At 45.7% G+C, this 24,773-nt stretch overlaps 1 protein-coding gene across 1 annotated transcript in view; it reads right to left on the minus strand.

Moving 5' to 3' along the window:
* Positions 1 to 24,773, minus strand: part of IDO2 (indoleamine 2,3-dioxygenase 2) — a 298,339-nt gene that overhangs the window by 225,397 nt on the left and 48,169 nt on the right. Inside the window, exon 2 of the mRNA XM_086943565.1 lies at positions 19,058 to 19,153. Within this exon, the coding sequence (XP_086799691.1) occupies positions 19,058 to 19,153 (96 nt within the window). The remainder of the gene's footprint in view (positions 1 to 19,057; positions 19,154 to 24,773) is intronic.

The following is a 24,773-nucleotide window of genomic DNA, read 5'->3' on the forward strand; positions in this document are numbered from 1 at the left end:
GTGGCACCCTTTGGGTTGAGCGGCTGTGCAGGCTATGATTTTTCCGGGTGCCCTGGTTCATTCCATGCCATGGTCTAATATGATCCCAGCACCAGACATGTTACTGGTGGCCAGCGCAGCGAGGGTGCAATGTCTGCGGGCCCCAGGCTTGTGGCTTGCAGCGGCATGTGGTGGGACCTGCAGTCTAGACGCCGGAGAGCTAAGGTGAGCAGTGTCACCTGGTTGAGCATGGGCGGGCATGCTCCGATGGGCGACGGGAGGGCCTGGGTGCCTCTGGCTGTTTATGCATGTCCGGGCGGGCGACGTTGTCTTGTGCAAGTCTGTGTACTGTGCCGATTATGTCCCTGGATTCTGTTTCAGATGACAGCTCTGTCTCAGATGTGTGACCTGGTGTGCAGCTCTACGTACCGGCATGTGGTGGGAGACACACCAGTGGCAGCAGGTGAGCAGTGTGGCCTGGGTTCGCTGGGTTGGCTCTATCTCTCTCCCCCTCTCTTCTTCTCTCTCACTCTCTCTCCCTCTCTTCTTCTCTCTCTCTCTCTCTCTCTCTCTCTCCCTCTCTTCTTCTTCTCTCTCTCTCTCTCTCTCCCCTTCTCTTCTTCTATGTCTCTCTCCCCCTCTCTTCTTCTCGCTCTCTCTCTGTCCTTTGATGTGTGCAGGACACACCTTCTCATCATGTTTTTTGTCTTGTAGGCTGTGACCTATGGATTGTGTTGAGGGGAACGACCATGTGTCCTCATTTAATTTCTGTGTTGTTTCAATAAACTTTCATTGTTTGCTTCAAAAGTGAATGTGTGATTCTCATTTCTGTGACAACACATGCATGTCACCAGTTGTGATTGTGCAACATCAGGCGGATTATTTCGTACATGTTTAGGTTTAGCTGATGTGGCATGTCTTTGGTGGGAGGTTAGCCCGGGGGGTGGTCCTGGGGGTGGTGGAGGTGGGTGTTGTGGACCTCTTGGGTGTCCGGCCTGCATAAACAGTTGCTCCAGGGCATCTGTTGACCTTCCGACGACACCCTGGGCTGTGCTCTCTTTTGTGGTGCAGGCTGTGGTCCGACTTTACATCAGGTCAGAGCAGGTGTAAAAATCCTGCTGCTAACGCGCCTTATCGAGTGTTTTGTGATCTTATCGCTGATTTGTCTGGTTGTTGTGAATGTTGAGGTGTGGTGTTGTCATGGATTTTGTCACAGGAACGCCAACTCTGTATCTCATTAGCAATAGTTGCGGGGGTCCTCTGTGGCGATTTTTTTTGCAGCTGCTATCGTAGGAAAAGTGATGCTGTGGGCTGTTAGCACCTGTTTGTGAATGGTGGGGTAAATTTATCATGACTTTGGCTGTGATAAAGTGCAGTTAATTCCGCAATAGCTCCTTGTGAATATGCCCCTATATGTTAAGAAACACAAAAATAAAACTTTAAATTTAATTAAAAAAGCTTTAAAGAAGAATTGGAAAATAATTGAAAATAACACAGAATTAAAAGAATTGTTTTTAAGGGAACTTTATTCACAAGCTCTAATAACATGGGTTTAGGAAATGACCTATTAAAATCTGCTGAGCAACAAAGTCACAGTTATTTTAACCCAACAGCAAGGGACATATTCTTTTCCAAAACTACACTAATTGTAAATATATTTTAAATGGATATTAAATATTTCTTCAGTGTACAGGAAAAATAATCAAACTGAAAAAATGCAACATGTGTTGTAAAAGACTGTATTAAAATAAAATGACGGCATGGACTACTTTACAAAGGAATGATAAGGCAGCTATATTAAAGAGGAATGAAAATCAATTAAATATAAAAATGAAAAACAAAATGTCGACAATTTTACAATGAGAACATATGAGAATCCAATTAAAAGTTATTCTAATGGAGCATTATGTGGGTAAAATAAATTTCAAACAACAGTATATAAGAACTATGAAAGATTGAAGTGTAATAGAATGAATCGGAAACATGCTTCTTAACACAGCAACACTGAATTGAGGACATGTAATGTTATTACGGTATAGAGTCATAATATCAATGTTTAAATATCAATATGCCATAATATTGATGTTTAAATATCGATGTGACACAATATCGACCTGCAACAATATTGTCGACCAGAATATCGACATGCCGGTATGAAATATCGTTTTTGTTAATATCGAAGTTAGTAACACCGTTAGTCAAAATATCGTTGTTAATAATATCGAAATTTATTTTAGTGTTCTGTATTTTAGTATATGTGTTAAAACTATAGTTTATTTTTCTAATGTATGTTTGAAACTTTTAGAAGTAATTAATTTTATGTTAAGTATTTTTTGCGTATTTTTGTTCTGTAGCGGGTTGTGGGTTTATAGGGGACTAGAGTGGCAAGTAATTTAATTATAAGATATTTATTAATAATCTTTAGAAGTTATTAATTTTATAAATATTAAATATTGCGTTTTAGTTCCGGAGCGGGTTGTGGGTTTATAGGGGAATCTGGAGTGAGAAGAGTAATTTTTACCCACCCGCTATCTAGTGTTAAGGTATCACTTTTGGTCAATTCACTAACTAGTAGATGAAAGTGACTCCTGAACACTCCCTTTCCACTAGGCACAATGTTTCCATGGGACAAACCCTTCCTCTTTTGCATTACATCCCGTGTACCTTACTGTACACTATCCCACAGTGCACCATTCTTAGCCAAATCAAACATAGCTGAACATTTCTGGTACTGGAGGTGGCAAATGGCAACAAGGAATGTATCTACAGAAATTAGCCATCTCCTCTTCCTCAACCATACCAAATACATTCTGGGACCAGCTCCACCTCCAACTCAGATGGAGCCAGAATGGCTATAGTGTGCCTTTGGATCAAAAGGCCTCTTTTCCCTTGGTCTTACCACTGCGCCTCTGGCCTGGTCGCCCCCTCTGCCTCCCTGCTGCCCGCTGCTTACCTGGTTTCTGTGCCGCTGCCCCAGCCGCCGCAGGGCCGCTCTCCTAGCCTCCGCATTTCGGCTTTCCCGTCGCTGCCCCAGCCGCCGCAGGGCCGCCCACCAAGCCCGACTTCTTTTTCCCGCCGCTGCCAGCCCGCGGCCCCGCCCCCCGCCAGCCGATTGGTCGGCCTGCTCCCGTCTCCCCGCAGACCCTCCCTACCGGCTCCCTTCTTAAGGGGACCCAGACCCTTCCAAGGGAGCGACCACTGCGCCTCTGGCCTGGTTGCCCCCTCTGCCTCCCTGCTGCCCGCTGCTTACCTAGTTTCTGTGCCGCTGCCCCAGCTGCCGCAGGGTCGCTCTCCTAGCCTCCGCATTTCGGCTTTCCCGCCGCTGCCCCAGCCGCCACAGGGCCGCCCACCAAGCCCGACTTCTTTTTCCCGCCGCTGCCAGCCCGCGGCCCCGCCCCCCGCCAGCCGAGTGGTCGGCCCACTCCCGCCTCCCTGCAGACCCTCCCTACCGGCTCCCTTCTTAAGGGGACCCAGACCCTTCCAAGGGAGCGACCACTGCGCCTCTGGCCCGGTCGCCCCCTCTGCCTCCCTGCTGCCCGCTGCTTACCTGGTTTCTGTGCCGCTGCCCCAGCCGCCGCAGGGCCGCTCTCCTAGCCTCCGCATTTCGGCTTTCCCGCCGCTGCCCCAGCCGCCGCAGGGCCGCCCACCAAGCCTGACTTCTTTTTCCCGCCGCTGCCAGCCCGCGGCCCCGCCCCCCCGCCAGCCGATTGGTCGGCCCGCTCCCGCCTCCCCGCAGACCCTCCCTACCGGCTCCCTTCTTAAGGGGACCCAGACCCTTCCAAGGGAGTGACCACTGCACCTCTGGCCTGGTCGCCCCCTCTGCCTCCCTGCTGCCCGCTGCTTACCTGGTTTCTGTGCCGCTGCCCCTACCGCCGCAGGGCCGCTCTCCTAGCCTCCGCATTTCAGCTTTCCCGCCGTTGCCCCAGCCGCCGCAGGGCCGCCCACCAAGCCCGACTTCTTTTTCCCGCCGCTGCCAGCCCGCGGCCCCGCCCCCCGCCAGCCGATTGGTCGGCCCGCTCCCGCCTCCCCGCAGACCCTCCCTACCGGCTCCCTTCTTAAGGGGACCCAGACCCTTCCAAGGAAGCGACCACTGCGCCTCTGGCCTGGTCGCCCCCTCTGCCTCCCTGCTGCCCGCTGCTTACCTAGTTTCTGTGCCGCTGCCCCAGCCGTCGCAGGGCCGCTCTCCTAGCCTCCGCATTTCGGCTTTCCCGCCGCTACCCCAGCCGCCACTGGGCCGCCCACCAAGCCCGACTTCTTTTTCCCGCCGCTGCCAGCCCGCGGCCCCGCCCCCCGCCAGCCGATTGGTCGGCCCGCTCCCGCCTCCCCGCAGACCCTCCCTACCGGCTCCCTTCTTAAGGGGACCCAGACCCTTCCAAGGGAGCGACCACTGCGCCTCTGGCCTGGTCGCCCCCTCCGCCTCCCTGCTGCCCGCTGCTTACCTGGTTTCTGTTTCGCTGCCCCAGCCGCCGCAGGGCCGCTCTCCTAGCCTCCGCATTTCGGCTTTCCCGCCGCTGCCCCAGCCGCCGCAGGGCCGCCCAACAAGCCCGACTTCTTTTTCCCACCGCTGCCAGCCCGCGGCCCGCCCCCCCGCCAGCCGATTGGTCGGCCCGCTCCTGCCTCCCCGCAGACCCTCCCTACCATCTCCCTTCTTAAGGGGACCCAGACCCTTCCAAGGGAGCGACCACTGCGCCTCTGGCCTGGTCGCCCCCTCTGCCTCCCTGCTGCCCGCTGCTTACCTGGTTTCTGTGCCGCTGCCCCAGCCGCCGCAGGGCCGCTCTCCTAGCCTCCGCAGTTCGGCTTTCCCGCCGCTGCCCCAGCCGCCGCAGGGCCGCCCACCAAGCCCGACTTCTTTTTCCCGCCGCTGCCAGCCCGTGGCCCCGCCCCCGCCAGCCGATTGGTCGGCCCGCTCCCGCCTCCCCGCAGACCCTCCCTACCGGCTCCCCTCTTAAGGGGACCCAGACCCTTCCAAGGGAGCGACCACTGCGCCTCTGGCCTGGTCGCCCCCTCTGCCTCCCTGCATCCCGCTGCTTACCTGGTTTCTGTGCCGCTGCCCCAGCCGCCGCAGGGCCGCTCTCCTAGCCTCCACATTTCGGCTTTCCCGCCGCTGCCCCAGCCGCCGCAGGGCCGCCCACCAAGCCCGACTTCTTTTTCCCGCCGCTGCCAGCCCGCGGCCCGCCCTCCGCCAGCCAATTGGTCGGCCCGCTCCCGCCTCCCCGCAGACCCTCTCTACCGGCTCCCTTCTTATGACGCCCCCGGAGCGACCGCGCAGCGGACGCGCGCAGCGGGAGCGCTGATTGAGCGCCGAAGGTGCGCCAAAGGTAAGCCCGTCTGCGCCCGTCCACGCCTGGACGCAGCCCAGTGCCAGGACCCCTGGCCCTCGAGGACCCCAGCCCACCCGCCGGACGTACACCGCCGCCACCCTCAACGCGCTCAACACCGGCCGAATCCCGGGATGCTACCGAGCCACCCCGAGATGCACCCACGGACCCTTCAGCTGCCACGCCTGCAAGTTCACCTGCATCCGGACCTGCCTCGCACCAACACCCGCCAAGCCGAAGACCAGCAGCAACCACCTCAAGTGCATCCTGCTCAACACCCGCTCCGTCCACAGACACGCCATCGAACTCTGGAACCTCCTCGACACCACAGCCCCTGACGTTGCCTTCCTCATGGAAACCTGGATGAACAACTCTTCAGCGCCCGACATCGCCATCGCCATCCCAGAGGGCTACAAGATCACCCGGAAGGACCGCACCGCCAACCAGATGGGAGGAGGCATCGCCATCATCCACAGGGACACCATCCGCATCACGACCAACACCGACGACACCCTGACCACCGCCAAACACCTGCACTTCCAGATCCACACCGACCCGAAGACCACCCTCAGAGGCACCCTGATCTACCGACCCCCGGGACCACGCACACAATTCAGCGAGGACATCGCCGACTTCGTCAGCCCGCATGCCCTCCCCTCCGCTGACTACATCCTCCTGGGGGACCTCAACTTCCACCTGGAGAACAACAGCGACCGCAACACCATCACCCTGCTCGACAACCTCGCCAACCTCGGACTCAAGCAGCTGGTGTCCACCCCCACCCACCTTGCCGGACACACACTCGACGCCGTCTTCTCATCCAGCAAAGACGTCGCCTTCAGCCACGCCACAGGACTCCACTGGACGGACCACAGCTGCGTCCACTTCACCTTCAGAAGAACGACGATCCACCACCACCAGCAACAGGTTGCCCGAAGAAGCTGGAACAAGATCACAGCCGACCAGCCTGCCGCTTCCCTGAGCTAGCACCCTCCCGCCAGCTCAGCGAACCCCAGCCTGGCCGCGGACAACCTCACGAAGTGGATCAGCAACTGCGCGGACGAACTCGCCCCTCTGAGGACCCCGCCCAGCAGACCCGGCAGCAAGAAAGCCCCATGGTTCACCGACGAACTCAAGAGCTCCAAGAAGAACTGCCGAGCCCTCGAGAAAGTCTGGAGAAGGGAACCAACACCGGACAACATGACCAACCCAAGCTTGCCACCCGGAAGCACCACCAACTGATCCGTGCAACCAAGAAAACTGCATTCAAGGACCGGCTGGACAACAACGCACACAACTGCAAGGAACTCTTCAACATCGTGAAAGAGCTCTCCAACCCCAACGCCAGAAACAACAACATCACCCCATCGCAAGACCTCTGCAACTCCCTCGCCTCCTACTTCCACAACAAGATCGCGGACATACACAACAGCTTCAGCATTCAACCGACGCATGCCACGACCGCAGCAACGCCTCCCACCACCACCCTCCGCGCCTGGACTCCGATCAGCACCGAAGACACCGTCCGCATGATGAACTCCATCCACTCCGGCTCTCCGACCGACCCCTGCCCTCACCACGTCTTCAACAAGGCCGACGCTGTCATCGCACCCCACCTGCGGGACATCATCAATACCTCCTTCGACACCGCCACCTTCCCGGAGAGCTGGAAGCACGCCGAACTCAGCGCTCTACTCAAGAAACCAACAGCGGACCCCACCGAACTCAAGAATTACCGCCCCATCTCGCTCCTCCCATTTCCAGCCAAAGTCATCGAGAAGACCGTCAACAAACAGCTGGCCGCCTTCCTCGAGACGAATGGATCCCTCGACCCTTCACAGTCTGGCTTCCGAGCCAACCACAGCACCGAGACCGCCCTCATCGCTGCCACCGATGACATCCGAGCCCTGATGGACAACGGAGAAACAGCGGCCCTCATCCTCCTAGACCTCTCCGCGGCATTCAACACTGTCTGCCACCGCACCCTAGTGCAGCGCCTCAGCAACGTCGGAATCCAGGAGAAGGCACTGGAATGTATCGTCTCCTTCCTCGACGGAAGAACACAGAGAGTCCGTCTACCACCGTACAAGTCAGAGGCCACCGAAGTCATCTGCGGCGTCCCTCAAGGATCCTCGCTGAGCCCCACCCTCTTCAACGTCTACATGAGCCCCCTCGCGGCCATCGCACGCTAACACAACCTCAACATCATCTCCTACGCCGCCGACACCCAGCTGATCCTCTCCCTGACCAACGACCCCGCCGCCGCCAGAGCCAACCTTCACGAAGGGATGAAAGATGTAGCCGAGTGGATGACGACCAGCCGCCTGAAACTGAACTCAGACAAGACGGAAGTCCTCATCCTGGGCTCCTCGCCCTCCGCCTGGGATGACTCCTGGTGGCCCCCCGCCCTGGGCACGGCACCCAAACCGACAGACCACGCACGCAACCTGGGCTTCATCCTGGACTCCTCCCTCTCCATGACCAGACAAGTCAACGCCGTCTCCTCGTCATGCTTCAACATCCTGCGCATGCTACGGAAGATCTTCCGGTGGATCCCCACCGAGACCAGGAAGACGGTCACCCAGGCCCTCGTCACCAGCCGACTGGACTACGGCAACACCCTCTACGCCGGAACCACCGCCAAGCTCCAGAAGAGACTCCAGCGGATCCAGAACGCCTCAGCCAGACTCATCCTCGACATCCCACGAAACAGCCACATCTCCGGACATCTGAGAGACCTGCATTGGCTCCACGTCAACAAAAGAATCACCTTCCGTCTCCTGACCCACGCACACAAAGCCCTACATGATCAAGGCCCGAGCTACCTCAACAACCGCATCAACTTCTACGCTCCCAAACGCCACCTCCGATCACCCAGTCACGCCCTCGCCGCCGTCCCCCGCATCCGAAGAACGACAACAGGAGGAAGGTCCTTCTCCTACCTGGCCGCCAAGACCTAGAACTCCCTCCTGACCGACCTGCGCCTGACCCAAGACAACCTCTCCTTAAGGAAGAAGCTCAAGACCTAGCTGTTCGAGCAGTAGCAGCACCCCCCCCCCCCCAAGCGCCTTGAGACCCTCCGGGTAAGTAGTGCGCTCTATAAATGTCTTTGATTGATTGATTGACTTTTCACTTAATTATGAATGGGTATGTTTCACACTGGCCCCTTTCAACTTTATTCAGTTTCTAAACACTCCCAAACTGTCCTTACTGTGAGAAGATGAGTCACATACTTCATGCCCAGCTATTACTTGCAAAAGGCCAAAGTCATTCCTGCATCTGGAAGCAGTTTTCACACATAATCAATGGGAAAGCACTGACAGGAAGAGCAGTTGCACAAACGCTAATGCCATTGAGAGTACCAGAGCATCAGGTAGGAAGCGTATTGCTTTATAAAAGTTACCTTTCTTGGCAATTTGTCAAAAAATAAAATTGATTATTGAACTGCATTTTCAATAAATAATAATAACAATGGTTGAAAACATTCTGTAGTTTATTCTTAATCAACGCTACTTAAACAGCATTTTAATTGAACTTAATTTTTCTTATGGAAACCACTAGAGCCCTATACAGTGAAAACAGCTTTAACGGGTTAGTTACTGTGGAAACATGTCAAATTTAAATTCTTAAATGGTACACTTTTAAATACTAGGCACCCTACCTTGTAGGCTACAAGGTCTACTTAAGGATGACTTGGTTAATACTTAAAAGGAGGGTTCTTTCTTGTTAAAAAAGGGTTATTTTTTAGAGGTCTTCCACTGGGTTTAAAAGCTGCAGCTGTCAGGCTGCACATATACATCTGAAGCTAAATTTTACTTGTCATACTAGTGGATGGCATAGTATGTGCTTTAATCTACAGGTGACATTTAACCTTCCATACCATTAGTGCAGCACCATGTTCTATGTCCTACTGGAAAGTTAGCTATGCCAATTAGGTATTAGTTAATTTTAGTGTGTCAGAGCTCATATACCTGAGACTGGACAGTAGTACAGCAGTACCCCTAGGTGCACAGTTTAAAAACCAGCAGCATCAGTCCATAAAAATGGGGATTAGCTTGCAATGTAAGGCATTTTCTCACACCTTCTATCCCTGAGCTCATCCAGTTAAACTGATTATGACCAGAAAACACTTCCTACACAAAACTGCTCGAGAAGTGGAGGTGTAAAGTTTGTGAAAGCAGATGCGATTGTGGAGGTATGCTGGGCTAGTGATATGTAATGCCTCGAAAGTGTGGGTGAGGAGTTTGAATTGTGCGAATTTGTGCATAGGTAGCCAGTTGAGCTCCTTCAGATTTTGTGTTTTATGAGTCCGGCATCGGAAGTTGAGAGAGATTCTGGACGCAGAGTTCTCAACGTTCTGCAGACTTCTGGTGAAATTTTTGTTGATCCTTGCATAAAGGGTGTTTTAGTAGTGCATCTTACTTGTGACCAGGGCGCGCCTGACGGTTTTGTAATAGTTGGATAGCTGGGGGCAGAAGTCCTGAGATGTGGTTATAGTCCTGGAGCTAGCGGCAGGGGAGGTGAAGTCCTTCACTATGGTAAAAATGTCCTTGACGTCATTGGAACTATTCTCAATTTGTTTGGTCACGGCTGAGCCACTGATGGTAGAGCTTGGAGACCTGATCTGTATGTGCTTCGATCGTATACATCATTTGTGTGAGTCTACTTTATCGTTCTAGCTGCTTACATAGGTGTTTGGAGGATAATAGTAGTTCTTCTGTGTAGCAGCCGGCTTGTGATCTAGTCCTTGGGGTAGTGATGGTCGAAAGCCGGGCTAGGGTGTCTATGTAGGAGATGATTCATGTTATACTATGCCAAATATATAGATGATTTTTCAAAAACCTTGTCATTGTTGGAAATACATTCCTCTCCCAATATCTCAACATTAAAGAAAATCGGTTTCTATTTTCTCCCCAAACCTCTTTTTTGAACTCTTGACCTGCCCTTGGTTGAGGTTGTTGTGGACTCCTGTGATGCCTTTCAAATGCCAGAGATGCCTAACAAATTACAGGAAAGATGTTATGGGTATATCTATTTATTTCGAGGATGCCCACTTGAAGCTAGAGATGTCCTCATTAGCTTATATATACACACATGGACACTCACCCACACACATCAAAACACACAGTTACAAAGACACCAATATACTCTTTCATTTCTTCGTACCCAGCCAACTGAGTCCACTTCAATTTAACACATTGCGTAACTTGCTCTTTTTCACGCCACCCTGCCCCCCTCAGCTTCATTTTAGTTTGTTACCATTTATGAGGCCCCAACAGTTGCACAATGCTACTGAGCGTTATAGCTTTTCTGCATTTACTGCTGTCCCCATTCTGTCAATCTCCCTTCCTCCCACCGCTGTACATCCAATTTTCCCCACCTATATGGCGTTAAAATCCCCCACTCTAACTGCCAGCCATTCCTAGAAATATAGGCCCACATATACGAAGTCAGACATTTACAAACATGCACAGATATACCTGCTCTATCCCACTGCCCACAGAACATTGTTTGTTTTTCTCTTACTCACTTTTTCTTCCACTTTTCCAAATACTTGGACCAGTCAAGGAGGAGCTATTGTGCGGATATCAATACCATTCCCTTCAAGCACAAACACAAAAAAGGATATGATCTGAATCTTGGAACACATAGGGCTTGATTCCCAAAACTACTTTTCGGTATTCACAAACCTTTGTATTAAATTACACTGGATCACTGACAGAACATCGACAGTCAAAATAGCGAGAGGACAAAATATCGAGGTAAAAATATCGACTGCAAGAATATCGACTTCCTATCTTCAAACAGGTAAGTACAAAAATATCGACTCCAAAATATCGAGTGTAAAAAATATAGACTGTCAAAATCTCGAATTGTGTAAATGTCTTAAAAGTAAATTAAAAGTAATATAATAATAAATTAAATTAATTTAAACATATTTAAAATACTTAAATAAACGTAAAATTGAGAAATAATTAATGTAACTAAAAAAAATATATATTTTAAATACATATATATATATATATATATATATATATATATATATATATATATATATACATATTATTTACAAAACATATACAATATTTTTACCGTAGGATAGCGAAAGGGTTAAATTTACTGTAACAACTCCAGTGAGTGCAACAGTAGGAAAAGCATTGGATAGCGTAGGGGTAAAAATTACTATTCACACTCCAGCGAGTACAACAGTAGGGAAAGCATTGGATAGCGTAGTGGTTTAAATTACTATTCCAACTCCAGTGAGTGTAACAGTAGGGTAAGTGTTGGATAGCGAAGGGGTTTAAATTACTAGTCCAACTCCAGTGAGTGTAACAGTAGGGGTAAAATTTACTGTTACCACTCCAGAGAGTGCAACAGTAGGGAAAGCGTTGGATAGCGTAGGGGTAAAAATGACTATTCCCACTCCAGTGAGTGCAACAGTAGGGAAAGCGTTGGATAGCGAAGGGGTTTAAATTACTAGTCCAACTCCAGTGAGTGTAACAGTAGGGTAAGCGTTGGATAGCGTAGGGGTAAAAATTACTATTCTGACTCCAGACAGTGGAACAGTAGAGTAAACGTTGGATAGCGTAGGGGTAAAAATTACTATTCCCACTCCAGTGAGTGCAACAGTAGGGAAAACGTTGGATAGTGTAGGGGTAAAAATTACTATTCCAACTCCAGTGGCTGCAAAGGTAGGGAAAGCGTTAGATAGCGTAGGGGTAAAATTACTATTCCAACTACAGTGAGTGCAATTGTAGGGCAAGTAAAGACTTCTTATTTAAATATAAATAATATAAATAGTAACACCAATTACAAATTAATTAAAATATTTTACAATTGTGTTAAATATATTAAATAATCAATTTAAAATACAGATGAAAATTATTTAATAATACAAATTACCTACTAATACTAAATATTTACCTATTAATAGTAAAATAATTAACAATTTAAAAGAATTTTGAAAAATTAACTAAATACATTTTTTATTCAAAAATGTAATTACTTACAATTAAATTAATTCACAAGCTATTCCCCTAAAAACACGCAACCCACGACAGAAATTAATTTAATAAAAGTAACATAATTATCAATTAATCAATTACAATAAATTACAAAATATATTTTAATGATAAATTAATAATTAATTTACAATTAGTTCTAAATAAATACCAATAATTAAAATAACATATTTAAATAATTATAATGAAATTACTTCCCACCTTATTACCCTATAAACCCACAACCCGCTACAGGAAATAAATTACTCAAATTAACATATTTATCAATTAATCAATCAAATGTAATTACCAATTATATTTTAATTGATTGCCAATCAATAATTAATTATCAATTACGTCTAAATAAATACCCACAAATTAAATTACATATTTAATTAATTATAATAAAATTACTTCCCACCCTATTCCCCTACAAACCCACAACCCGCTACAGAAAAAAAAATAATAACATTAACTTATTTATCAATTAATCAATTAAAATTAATTACCAATTATATTTTAATTATTTGCCAATTTTTAATTAATTAACAAATAATTCTAAATAAATACCAATAACTAAAATAACATATTTAATTTATTATAATTAAATTACTTCCCACCCTATTCCCCTATAAGCCCACAACCCGCTACAAAAAATAAATAACTAAAAATAAAATATTCATCAATTAATCAATTCAAATTAATTAGAAATTATATTTTAATTAATTACCAATTAATAATAATTTAACAATTAATTCTAAATAAATACCAATAAATAAAATAACATATTTAATTAATTATAATTAAACTACTTCCCACCCTATTCCTCTATAAACCCACAACCCGCTACAAAAAATAAATTACTAAAAATAAAATATTCATCAATTTATCAAATAAAATTAATTAGCAATTATATTTTAATTAATTACCAAATAATAATAATTTAACAATTAATTCTAAATAAATACCAATAAATAAAATAACATGTTTAATTAATCATAATTAAATTACTTCCCACCCTATTCCCCTATAAACCCAAAACCCGCTACAGAATTATATTACACAAAAATTAAATATTAATATTAACTTACCTTACATTCGATATTTTTGTTGTCTATATTCTGTCTAGTTGATATTATGTCCATTCTATATTTTTGATTCGATATTATTGCTATTCTAGTCGATATTAATTTTTTCTAGTCGATAATTTTGTAGTCTATATTATGTCTAGTCGATATTATGTCTATTCTATATTTTTAACTCAATATTATGTCTAGTCGAAATTAAAAGGTCGATATTTTGACTAGTTACCAATTACACTATTGTAGTAACTACACTTTTGTAGTAAGTGCAGCAATACACATGGCCAACCACTGTTACTGCAGCAACCTCGAAAATACTGGAGGTAGGGATTTTGTACAAAAATATGTTACCACAAAAGTGTAAGTTATTGCAAAAGTGAAGTTTGTGAATGCAGAAAAGTACCATACTCAAAAGTGTGATTTGTGAATAGCAATAGTAGTATATTTTGTCGTATTACTGCAGTGTATCTATCCTTGCTTATTCTATGAAGATGAGTCAGTGCTTTTGACTCACGCATCAAGAGCACTTTGTACTTTTGTGGAGATTTTTTGTAACTTTTATGAGTAAAATGGATTTACCTATGAATTTTTGTAAGTCCCATATTATGGCACGTGGCCTACGATAGAGTATTAGCCAAAAGCTACTGATAGGTAGTCATTCCTTGTAAAGCATTGATAGTTTCTAGGTGTATCCTTTGACTCTTCTGGTGCCTGACCGTCACAGATAAGAAACTCAAGGTTATAGCTAATTAAGTCAGCAGGAGTAATATTTAACCTGTAGCAGACAGTGAGCATGACCACATGTTCGCCCTTGCTCACCATTTTTAACTCACAATGTGTCCTACAGGTGCGTATAGAGCTGGGGTCTGGGGATATTCATTTGTTATCCCACCACAGGCGGAAGGAAACCACATACCCAGGCGATTTCTTTGTCTTCCCCCACGAGCTCACACTATGTCATCCATTCAGAATTAAGATTACAGTATATAACTGTACAAGTGAAGCTGACTACTTTGTTGCATTGAGTGATGATTTGGACTAATAAAGTGGAAAGTGGAACAGGAACATTGTAACTCTTGAGAAGGGTTTGAAGATTCCCTGGATAGACTATGTACAACAACCTTTTTAAAAAGCTAGAACTAGCCAATATGTTTGACATACCATCATCTTTTTCTAAGGCAGGTAGGCAGGTTGTGAAGCTCGAGTTTTGCGAATTTAGGAGCATATTACTGAGGTGTGCGTTGCAAAATGCACAACGCACATCTCCGTATCGCCAGCTATCGCCGGATTACATTGCCTAATTAGCGCGCAATTATCAATGCGAATCAGGCAGGCGATTAGAAATCCGGCGATAGTCGGCGATATGGCACATTAGCGCGATATGGCACATTAGCGCATTAAAACAAACGTTATTTTCATGCGCTAATGTGGGCCTTGATAATATGCGCTAATGTGGGCCTTGATAATATGCGCTAATGTGGGCCTTGATAATATGGGGGATTCAGCTTTATGATCCACACCCCCATGTTAACAATGCCTAACGCCTAGTCGGAGCAGGCATTGGGAGACCTGCGATAAATGAGTTTATCGCAGGTTTTTGTCTCCCAACGCCTGCCTTGGTAATAGGGTGTTCCCACCTCCAACCACATTTTACATGTAGTTGGACATGGGAACGCCCACTTTGCATGTCATTAGCGATGTTTATCGCCGGCATGCAAAGTGGGCTCGGCCCAGGCTTTAAAGTGCCCTTGGTAATAGGGCTCTAGCTGTATCGCCGCTTTCTCTGCACAATTCGCCGAGAAAGCGGCGAAACTAGCCCTTGGTAATATGCCCCGCAGTCAGATCCATGATCTATATAAGAAAGTCGCTAAAAGTTCTATTAGGGGTTGCATTTTCTTTCCAGGACTAGGCAAATCTACGCTTTATTTAAATTTAACTCTGACTTCTGGGAAAGGTCACTTTTGCTCCGTTTTAGAACAGTTACAGTGTGGCGTATCCTCTGTTTCTCAGAGAGTCAGAGCACTTTTTACCACAATGGTTTGCCCATGTGATGGAATCTTGGCACAATCATTATTGCATTATATTTTTTGCTGGTATTTTCAATTGTTTTCATTAACTTTTTAAAATCAATTTTAGTGTCTAGCATTTAAAAAGTGAAGAGTCACTCTGCCCTATTTTCAGCTTGTATGCAGCGCTGACATCTGTTATTGGGTGAGTTCATATAAGATGGAAGCAATGAGTTCGCTCAAGTCTTTGAAGGGATGGCTTTCTAGACACTTTGATTGCTAGGCCTTGGAGGCGAGTGGCACTATTTTGAATTTTTAGAATACTTCAGTCTCAGAAAATAGCGGACTCTGTGAGATTTTTGGAAGTTTGTTAATCTGAGGATATCACATTCGTAGAAATGAAACCGCCACAAGAACGTATACTGTGCCTAAAATATGCTCTTCTTTTCTTGGATTATTTGCATTTCTTGCATGGACTTTATTTCTGTCATTTTGTATATGTACTTTAGAGATTAAATGTTTTACTCTGTTGTTATTTTACTTATCTACTGTGTTTGTTCTTTGCTGATTTTTATTTAAAATCGAATAAAGGATTATATGATTAGCACAAAACATACCACTAAGTCCAATTTGTGAATTCGGCCCACAGTGTTGTCCTGAACACGAGAGTCCAGGTCTGACCTTTGCCTAACATTTCACCCCTGCCTTATCCTTGTTATCCAGGGCTTTAAGTGGGATGAAAAAACTGGGGTGTCTCGCAAAGAGGCACGGCCAGTGTAATTAGGGACGTGGTTTTAAAACACTTACGCTAAACATCTGTGTTTAGCATAGTGTGCCGCCCTACTTGTATTTTGCTGTGTCTGTCATTGCATCCAGATATGTAATATAACAAGTAATATCATACCTACAACAAGTAAGGACTATTGGCTTTGTCAATGGGTATAAGTTGCATAAGATAAATAAGCTGCAACCATGGTTTGTTACATATAATATTGAAAAAGCTTCCAATTAAAGCCCTGGTGACCCTACCACAATGCTGCTGCTCTTAGAGAAGGAAAATCCAGAAAGAAAATGACTCTTTAACCCCTTGTATGCTGATGATGGAACCGCTCCGTCAACAGCTGCGATGGCGCTGTGCTGATGACGGAGCGGTGCCGTCATGGCCCGCCCGCCGCTCATGCGCGGCGGAAATTCTGCGCCTGCGCTGAGCGTTCTATTGAGCGGGCGGGGCCATGACTGAACCGCTTCGTCATAAGCACAGCGCAACCGACGCTGGTGACGGAGCGGTTCCGTCACCAGCATGCTCCCGCCGCTCTTCCACCCCGCCCCCTTAGCACTGCGGCGGAATAGCCGCCGCAGTGAAGGGGTTAAAGATTTCCCTTCCGCTCACCTGGCATGACGTCTCCACTATTTAGAACTGAGCAGTGTGAGCAGCGCACATCGATGTGCCTGCTGTCTCGAAACGGGTCTCTATTCGGCTGGTACTTTTTTTCGGACTGCAATGACAGAAAACAACTGCTGTCACTGCAGTCCGGAAAAAAATACGGACGCCTGTGCCAGGGCTCAAAACAAAGCCCGATAGAGACCCGTTTCGAGGCTCCCTTTAAAAAACTGCCTGTGCTCAGACCCCTTGGGACTTGGCCCACTTAAAGCCCTGATATTATTCTCAATTTGATGATGAGCTCAATGAGATCCATTAAGCCTGGAACATATCATGTCACAGGAGTTACAGGACACAGAGGAAACAGTGTCCTCTCATCCTGCCTGTGGCTTGGATATTTACAGTCTGGCAGAATTTGATGTTTCTAGGAAGCATAAAAATGTCAACTGTGGGTCCTCTGCACTCTCTTGGGAGATACAGAGCTGTACAGAGGTTCTACTACAATCAATCATCAACATGCACTTTGAAAGCCAATTCATAGTCTAAGAAACCGGTCAATATTCATAGGGCCCCACAGAAGCGCTAAACTTTACAGGGCTGATTTATCAAGGTTTCACGCTACACAGCAAGACACCTTGCTGCACTACCATGCATGAAAGGGAGAGGGCATGAATGCACCATATTTAACATTATATAGTGAATTCCTGTCCTCTCCTTATGCTGGCACATAATGTGCTGCCTTGCACCAACCAAAGCAAGCATACTTGTGCCGTGGTGCAAGCGTGCTTGCATTGTGGGCAGGATTGTTTTTGTCCAGGAAGAGGGACCTTTGTGCACAGAAACAATCCTCACATACATTTTCCTCTTTCGAAATGTGAATACAGCACACTTAAAAAGAGGAAACAACAAAGGCAAATAAAGAGATTTCGCCTTGTTGCGTCCCTTGTGGGAAGGTGTAAAATTCGGAGACTTTCCCAGTTCTACCAGTCATGGCAAAACCTGGGAATGCGTCAGAGTACATTGGTGAATGTGAGGTTACAACCACATTCCACCCATGTAACTCCCAAATCATGTAATGTAGCGCAAGGCAGTGACTTGCGGTGGCTTGCGTTACACCAGATTTACAAAGCCAATCAGAGTGGCATTGCGTGTCTTGGGGAATCCGAATCTAGGTTTTGCGTTGCCCCAAGTTGCCTTGCATGGCGCGAAAATGACGCAAAACATTGATAGATCTGGCCCTAAATTCTTTTCTTATGCCCTAGTGTCTTGTTATTCACAAAGATGGGACACTTATGTGAAGCAGAGCACACTTGTCAATGTGAGAAAGGTTATCTGTCTTGTTAGGAATCAATATGTGTTATCACTTTTTGGACCCCTTGTTTGGACCTCTGTGATGGGTTGAATCCTACTAAACACACTCTGGGGCATATTTACAATAACTGGCGCGTCCCTGCAAATCAGCAGGGATGCGCCAGTTATTGCGCGCCACAGCTCCGCCATCATGGATGCGCCGCACCATGGGCACCATGGGCAAAAATGGCACAGATGCGTGACGCATCTGTGCCGTAAAAGTGACGCATTGCAGGAGTTGCGTCGCAAGCGCGATGCAGCTCCAGCAATGCTCTGGGGGCCCTATCTAGTTAATGCTGCGTCAATCCTTACGCCTGCTTCAGGCAGGCGCAGGGTTTTGACGCAGCATGGGCCTAAAAGTGACTGAGTGAAATCTTGTAGATCTCACTCAGGCACTTTTAGGAGGCGTTCCTGCGCCGGAACGCCCGCCCCCTGCACAGGAACGCCTACATGTGGCGCAGGGCATTACAACGTGATGCATCTCCCAGATGCGTCACGTTTAAGTACCCCCGCACCATGGAGCAGGATTTGCGCCGCCGCTGCGTCACAAAAGTGACGCAACGGCGGCGTAAATGAGGCGCAAGGGGCTTGTAAATCTGCCCCACGGTCCTTGAACTCTTCGTACACAATTACATGTTTCAACTCCTAGCATCGAGCACTGCAACTGTGAGCATGATGTGACTTTAGACAGTGCAATTGGCTGGCAGTGATAGCTGTAGATTAAGTAGCAAGCTGGGATATTGTGAGTTGCTCCATGAGTAGGCCTCTTCCTGTGCTATAACTATGAGATGATGCAGCAAAATACATTTTGATGAAGCTATAATTTAAAGAAATGCCAACCATCCACACCAGTGATTTTTTTCTCCATAGCTTTAATATTTATAGATATATATACATTAATACACATTCATTACTCTTTACAACAGTACAGAAAACGTACCTGGTCAATTTTAGAGCGAAGTTGATGGTTTTCAATGAGGTAAGCCAGATTGGTTGCTATCTCCATCCATGGAGCATAATAGTTTGGAAGTTCAATCTGACAGAAAGGAAGAAAAAAGAGTGGTTAGAAGTGGTTAAGAACTATGGGCAGCGCAGATATTCAGAACAAAACATATATTTGCATTTTGTAATGCGTTCGTTCAAGTCAGAAACAGGCTTCAACATTGAAAAAAACATTGCATTTTGTCGACAATGCTCTCCACTTCTAAAAGTCATACATTCCCTAGTGATTGCCCGGATCTTTTAATAGCGTTTTGCGATCAGATGAAAATACCCCTTACATCACCTGTTGCGTGAGTGCTACAATACAGTGTGAGCACAATAATAACACATTCAATATTATAGAGTGTTCCACAAATGTTTCATCTCTTTCGACCAAAACATAGTCAAAAGAGAACATTGAAGTCACTGTCCTTATGGGATGACAGAAGCCTTTACTGTTCTTTAGGTCTACTGTTTATATGGAATGCTTGGGAAACAACGACTTCACTATTTCCACTTTTGCTTATTATATTCAGCTGTATGTGACGTTAACAAGATATCAATCATCTTCGGGAAACAATGCGATGCAAGATCCTGGTGAAAGAATAATAGGAAATAAATGTTCCCCTTGACAGTCAACACACTCACCTCGAAGAGTGGGCTTATATTTTATTTGCTTGAATCCAATAAACAGAGGAAGTTCATACTAAATTTAAAAAAAACTACATTATTTTGTCAGTATCTTGATGAAGAGTCCATGCCTTCTACGTAGCGCAGTGAAGGAAGCTAGTTTGCTGTTTTGCGCTGCCTGAAACTATGACAATTATTCCAGTGAGTTTCAAATACGTATTATAAACTATCAACATTTTTTTTCCGTATTATAAACTATCAACATTTTTTTTCTGTCACTAATTGGTGTATGGGAAAATTTAGATTAGGATACATTTGGTAATTTTAGATTAGAAGTTGATATTGGAACAAGATATGTGAGTATGGTGTGATGCCACTAGATGGTGGCATCGTATAGGTTTAGAAATCTGCTATTCGAATTGTAATGCCCGTTTTGTTGCCACCTCTGGGATTAAATGCATCTGATTAATTTGAAACTTAAATTCTGATAAGTGTTCTGATCGAGAAGATAAGGATTTGAAAAAAATCCGATGCACAGAGGCAAATTAAAGAGCACACGTGGATTTAAATTGGTTCAGATAACTTCATACATTATTAATTAGTTAGGGCGTCTTTATTGACTTATTTGGATTAGTCGAATTAATTTTCTTAAATGAACCCTTGCAGTGATTCTCTTTACAGAACAAATATCAACACTACAAAGGTACTATGAGGTAATATAAAAGCACTATAAAAGTGTAAAAGTGTAAAAAGTTGTAAACCATGATGCTGTAAAATTCTGTGGGAAGCCACCAGTGCAAAGCCTAAGGATATGTTAATGGCATTTCCTACGTTCTAGAACGAAAACAAGTAACATAGACCTTGTATTTTTTAACACAAGCTATGCTGCTTGTTCATTACAAAAGGCCAAACGTTTCCCCTATGGTTTGCTCACAGTGCACAAAGTAGCATGACTAGTGGTTGGTCATCAAGGCCAGACAAGGAAACCATAAGTAACCCTGGCAAAAACTATCTAACCATCCCCACTCCTTCAGTCTCTCTTTATGATTTAAATATGTTGTATTGGTTCTCAGAAAGATAAACAATACAGAACATTCACCCCATCTACACCCATAGGACAGTGAGGAGTAATATCACGCAGGAAAAGAGACAAACTGTGGCAAGAGAGGGGGAGATGAGAAAATTACGAATGTCTGATTGAGGGGCGAGGGTAGAGTAGAAAGTAGAGGGGAAAGTGCTGCTGGATAGTCATTTTGCTCCATAGTGTCCTAGCCGTGGTTCTGGGCATGGCTTTCAGTGGGAGGAAAAAAATTAGGGGGTCTTTCAAAGGGGCACGGCTCGATGTAATTAAGGATGCAACTTAAAACAATGTAAGCTAAAAATCTGAGCGTAGCATAATGTGCTGCCCGACTGATATTTTGCTGCTTCTGTCATTACATCCAGATATATATAATACAAGAAACGTTACACCAAAAATAAGCCAGGCAATTGGCTTTGTCAGTGGTTGTTAGTTGCATAAAATAAATAAGCAACAGCTATGACTTTGTTTGATAAAATATTGAAACCGCTTCAGTTCTGAAATGATGAGACTGAAAGAACTAAAATGAGTCTTTTTGAAGTTACACCAAAGTCTTTGAGCAGTGGTACTGCTGCAGAGTTAAGATTTTCTTTTCAACCTGAGGGTGAGGGCAAAAATGGACTACTTCTTAGTACCTGCTTATAAGAATTTCTGGTGCAGAGCACCAGCAGGACCCGGTCCACTTAAAGGCCTGGTTCTGGGGATGAACGCAGTTGCCATAGCCCAGTCTGACTAGCACACTCAGCACCGTTTGCAGAGTGAGCAATTCCAATAATCCACAAATAGCCCAGACAGTAGTGTTGCCTGATATCTCGTGCCAATAATTATATGCATGAAAACCCCCAGTCTGCTTTAATGTCATTTTGCTGCATCAGCCTTATTTTATTTCCTTGTAATATACTGGAGTGTCTATTTTAAGGAGGTGTCTGGTCCATACAATCATTGTGCTAAACGAGCTCTGCCTGCTAATTTTAGTAGTATGATTTCCTATTTCACTATTCTTTTAGTTTGCCTTTGTTTTCCAGTATTCACCTGGTTCAGGGGTTGCTGGATTCAGGTTTGTTATTTCATTTTCCTTAATCATTTTAAACTTCAAGAGCTGACTCGCTCTCAGCTATTGGACACGCCCCGGCCATGCCCCATGCTGGCCTTGAAACTGAATAGGAGAGCACGTTCAAGCAGCTGGCGCATCTAAGGCAAGCCTATCTGTGCCTGCCCGGGACGGCATGCACCCTGCCAGTGGCGGCTCGCAGTGGGAGTGCTGTGGGCGGTGAGGCGGGCGGGGGAGGCGCAGGTTGCGGGGTAGTGAGTCGGACATACGACGCCCACGAGTAAAGTAAGTAAATAAATAAATAAAACTATTTACCTTGCCATCGTTGCATCACCAACTCGACAGCTCAGCACTGGTGAACAAACTTGTTCGTAAAAAACACAAAAGTACACTTGATATTTCAAATGGTTTCTATAGTCATAATCCCACTCCTAAGAGACGTGACTTGACAGCATTTACTGCTGTCGGGAATCGGAAAAAATGTACATGTTTTCCAATGGCGTATCAGAAAAGCCCCAGGGCTAAAGAACGGTGATGGATTAAACCCAGATCTTTTGACTGGGTGTGAGTGTTTTATTGATTCAGATGCTCCATCCATCACCACCCCCTTTTGTACCGCTTTTGGCCGCTATAAGTGTGGCAGGGTATGCTCAGACGTGAGTCCCTTGCTCACTTTGCCACTGGATTCAAGCAAGCCGGGCTGAAGACGGCTGAAATGCCAGAAAACGGTCCTCGAAAGCTTGTTTCCGGTCCAGGGAAGACATGGCTTGGCAGTTCGGGCTGGATTGTTCCCATGAGGCACAGGGTCGGACTGATTTGCACATTGCCATGTCTGAACTAGGGTGCCAGAGTGGGCTAAAGAATGGTGATGGATTAAACCCGGATCTTTTGACTGGGTGTGAGTGTTTGATTGATTCAGATGCTCCGTCCATTACCACCCCCTTTTGTACAGCTTTTGGCTGCCATAAGTGTGGCAGGTTATGCTCAGACGTAAGTCCCTTGCTCACTTTGCCACTGGATGCCAGAAAACGGTCCTCGGAAGCTTGTTTCCGGTCCAGGGAAGGCATGGATTGGCTGTTCGGGCTGGACTGTTCCCATGAGGCACAGGGTCAGACTGATGTGCATATAGCCATGTCTGAACTGGGGTGGCAGAGTGGGCTAAAGAACGGTGATGGATTAAACCCAGATCTTTTGACTGGGTGTGAGTGTTTGATTGATTCAGATGCTCCGTCCATCACCACCCTCTTTTGTACTATATTGAAGCACCAGCAACTATCTGGAGCTTTTGAAATTGAGTTTAACACCTCCCTGACAAAACCAGTTAGTCTGGTGCTCCAAAAATGTAGTATGAAAGTGGTCAGCTCCGCCCTATATGGGGCAGAGGTTTGGGGGTTTGAGACGTTGTCTAAACTAACAGTTGCTGAAAACAGGTTCTTACTTAAGATCACAAGCCTCCTGCAAAGCACCCCAGTGTCCCCACTGCTTTATAACTTGGGCAGAAAAGCACTGGCTGACATAGCAAGATTGTGCCCCATATTATGTTGGCAAAGAATTCGGTGCACCCCAGAACTGGCAACCTATGCTGCAGGCCTAAAAGATTTAATCAGTGCAGACTGCTTTCATACAATCAAATGGTTAAGGGAGGTCAGAGCCTCCCTAGTAAGCACGGGAAGGGCTACATTGTGGGTAAATCCTTCACATGTCCTCTTCCCCTCCAAGGAGATCCTAAAAGAAAAATATTGGGATCTGGGGAATTGAAATACTGATAGAAACTGTGATACATCCTCACTCATTTGAAGATTCCTATAAGTCAAACCATCCTCAAGCATGGAAACATATTGGGACACAATAACCAAACCGCACAATGGGAAGCTATACTTCCAGTTTAGGATAGGTTACTTACCAATAAGATCCTACACAGCAAGATGGGTTACTCTGTGCGATAGAGCATGTCCCGCCTGTAAGGCACAACTGGAGTCACTGGCCCACTTGTTGTTTGTCTGCTCTGCATATGATGCCCCTCATCGATTGTGGCTGATGCCAATTTGTAGGACACTGGGTGCCACAAGGAGTGGTGACACGCAAAGAATACTGCACACAAACACCTCATCCCCCAGTGTCATTGCACTAGCAACATTTCGGGGATGGTCTTGGGCTATTAGATCACATGCACTCTACGCACATTGAAGGTTTTTATCAGTCAATTCTAATCTGAACTGGCGCATTTGAAATATGTGAACACTTGCTTTACACTTGTGATTATTTCTCTGTAGCCCAGTATCAATTAATATAATGAATTGTAATTATTTTGATATGTTTTACTATCTTTCTAGCTTTTTTAAACAGTTTTAGCATTTCTGATCCAAGATCTGAAACATCCAATTGTGTTTTTTAAATAACGTTTTTGTATTGTGTTTTATGGACTATGTATTGTATGTATTGTGCTCTTATGACATACAAGTCGATTAAAGCTTGTTGGATTGGATTGGCTTTAACACACTTGGAGAAAGCCGTTCCATGAAGAAGAGCTTCACTGTTCCTACGATGTATAACTTACATCCAGGCTTTAAGGTATGGGGTCTGCTGTCGAAGCCCAGAGATCTTCCTTTATATAAAATAAACTTCTTCTAGTCAAGGGGAGGGTGATTAGGCCTAAATGCTCTTATTTCCACAGTCTTTATAAAATGACTTCTCCCTTTGTATTCTATGGAATTGTAACAATGCTAACTGTGCTGGGTTTATGGATTTGCTGCTGGTAGTGTCTTGCATACTGTATTGTAGAGCACAATAGTTAAAATAAACATTTTGAACTATTTCAGTGACTCTGCCTATTCTCATTGTGGACAAGTACGAGTGAGTGAGCGAAAGAGTACGTCTTACTCCAGCGATTCCTGAGAGAGTCAGGGTTGCGGTGTT

This window comes from Lissotriton vulgaris, chromosome 11 (assembly GCF_964263255.1).
Source record: "Lissotriton vulgaris chromosome 11, aLisVul1.2, whole genome shotgun sequence".
In the NCBI taxonomy this organism is placed as follows: Eukaryota; Metazoa; Chordata; class Amphibia; order Caudata; family Salamandridae; genus Lissotriton; species Lissotriton vulgaris.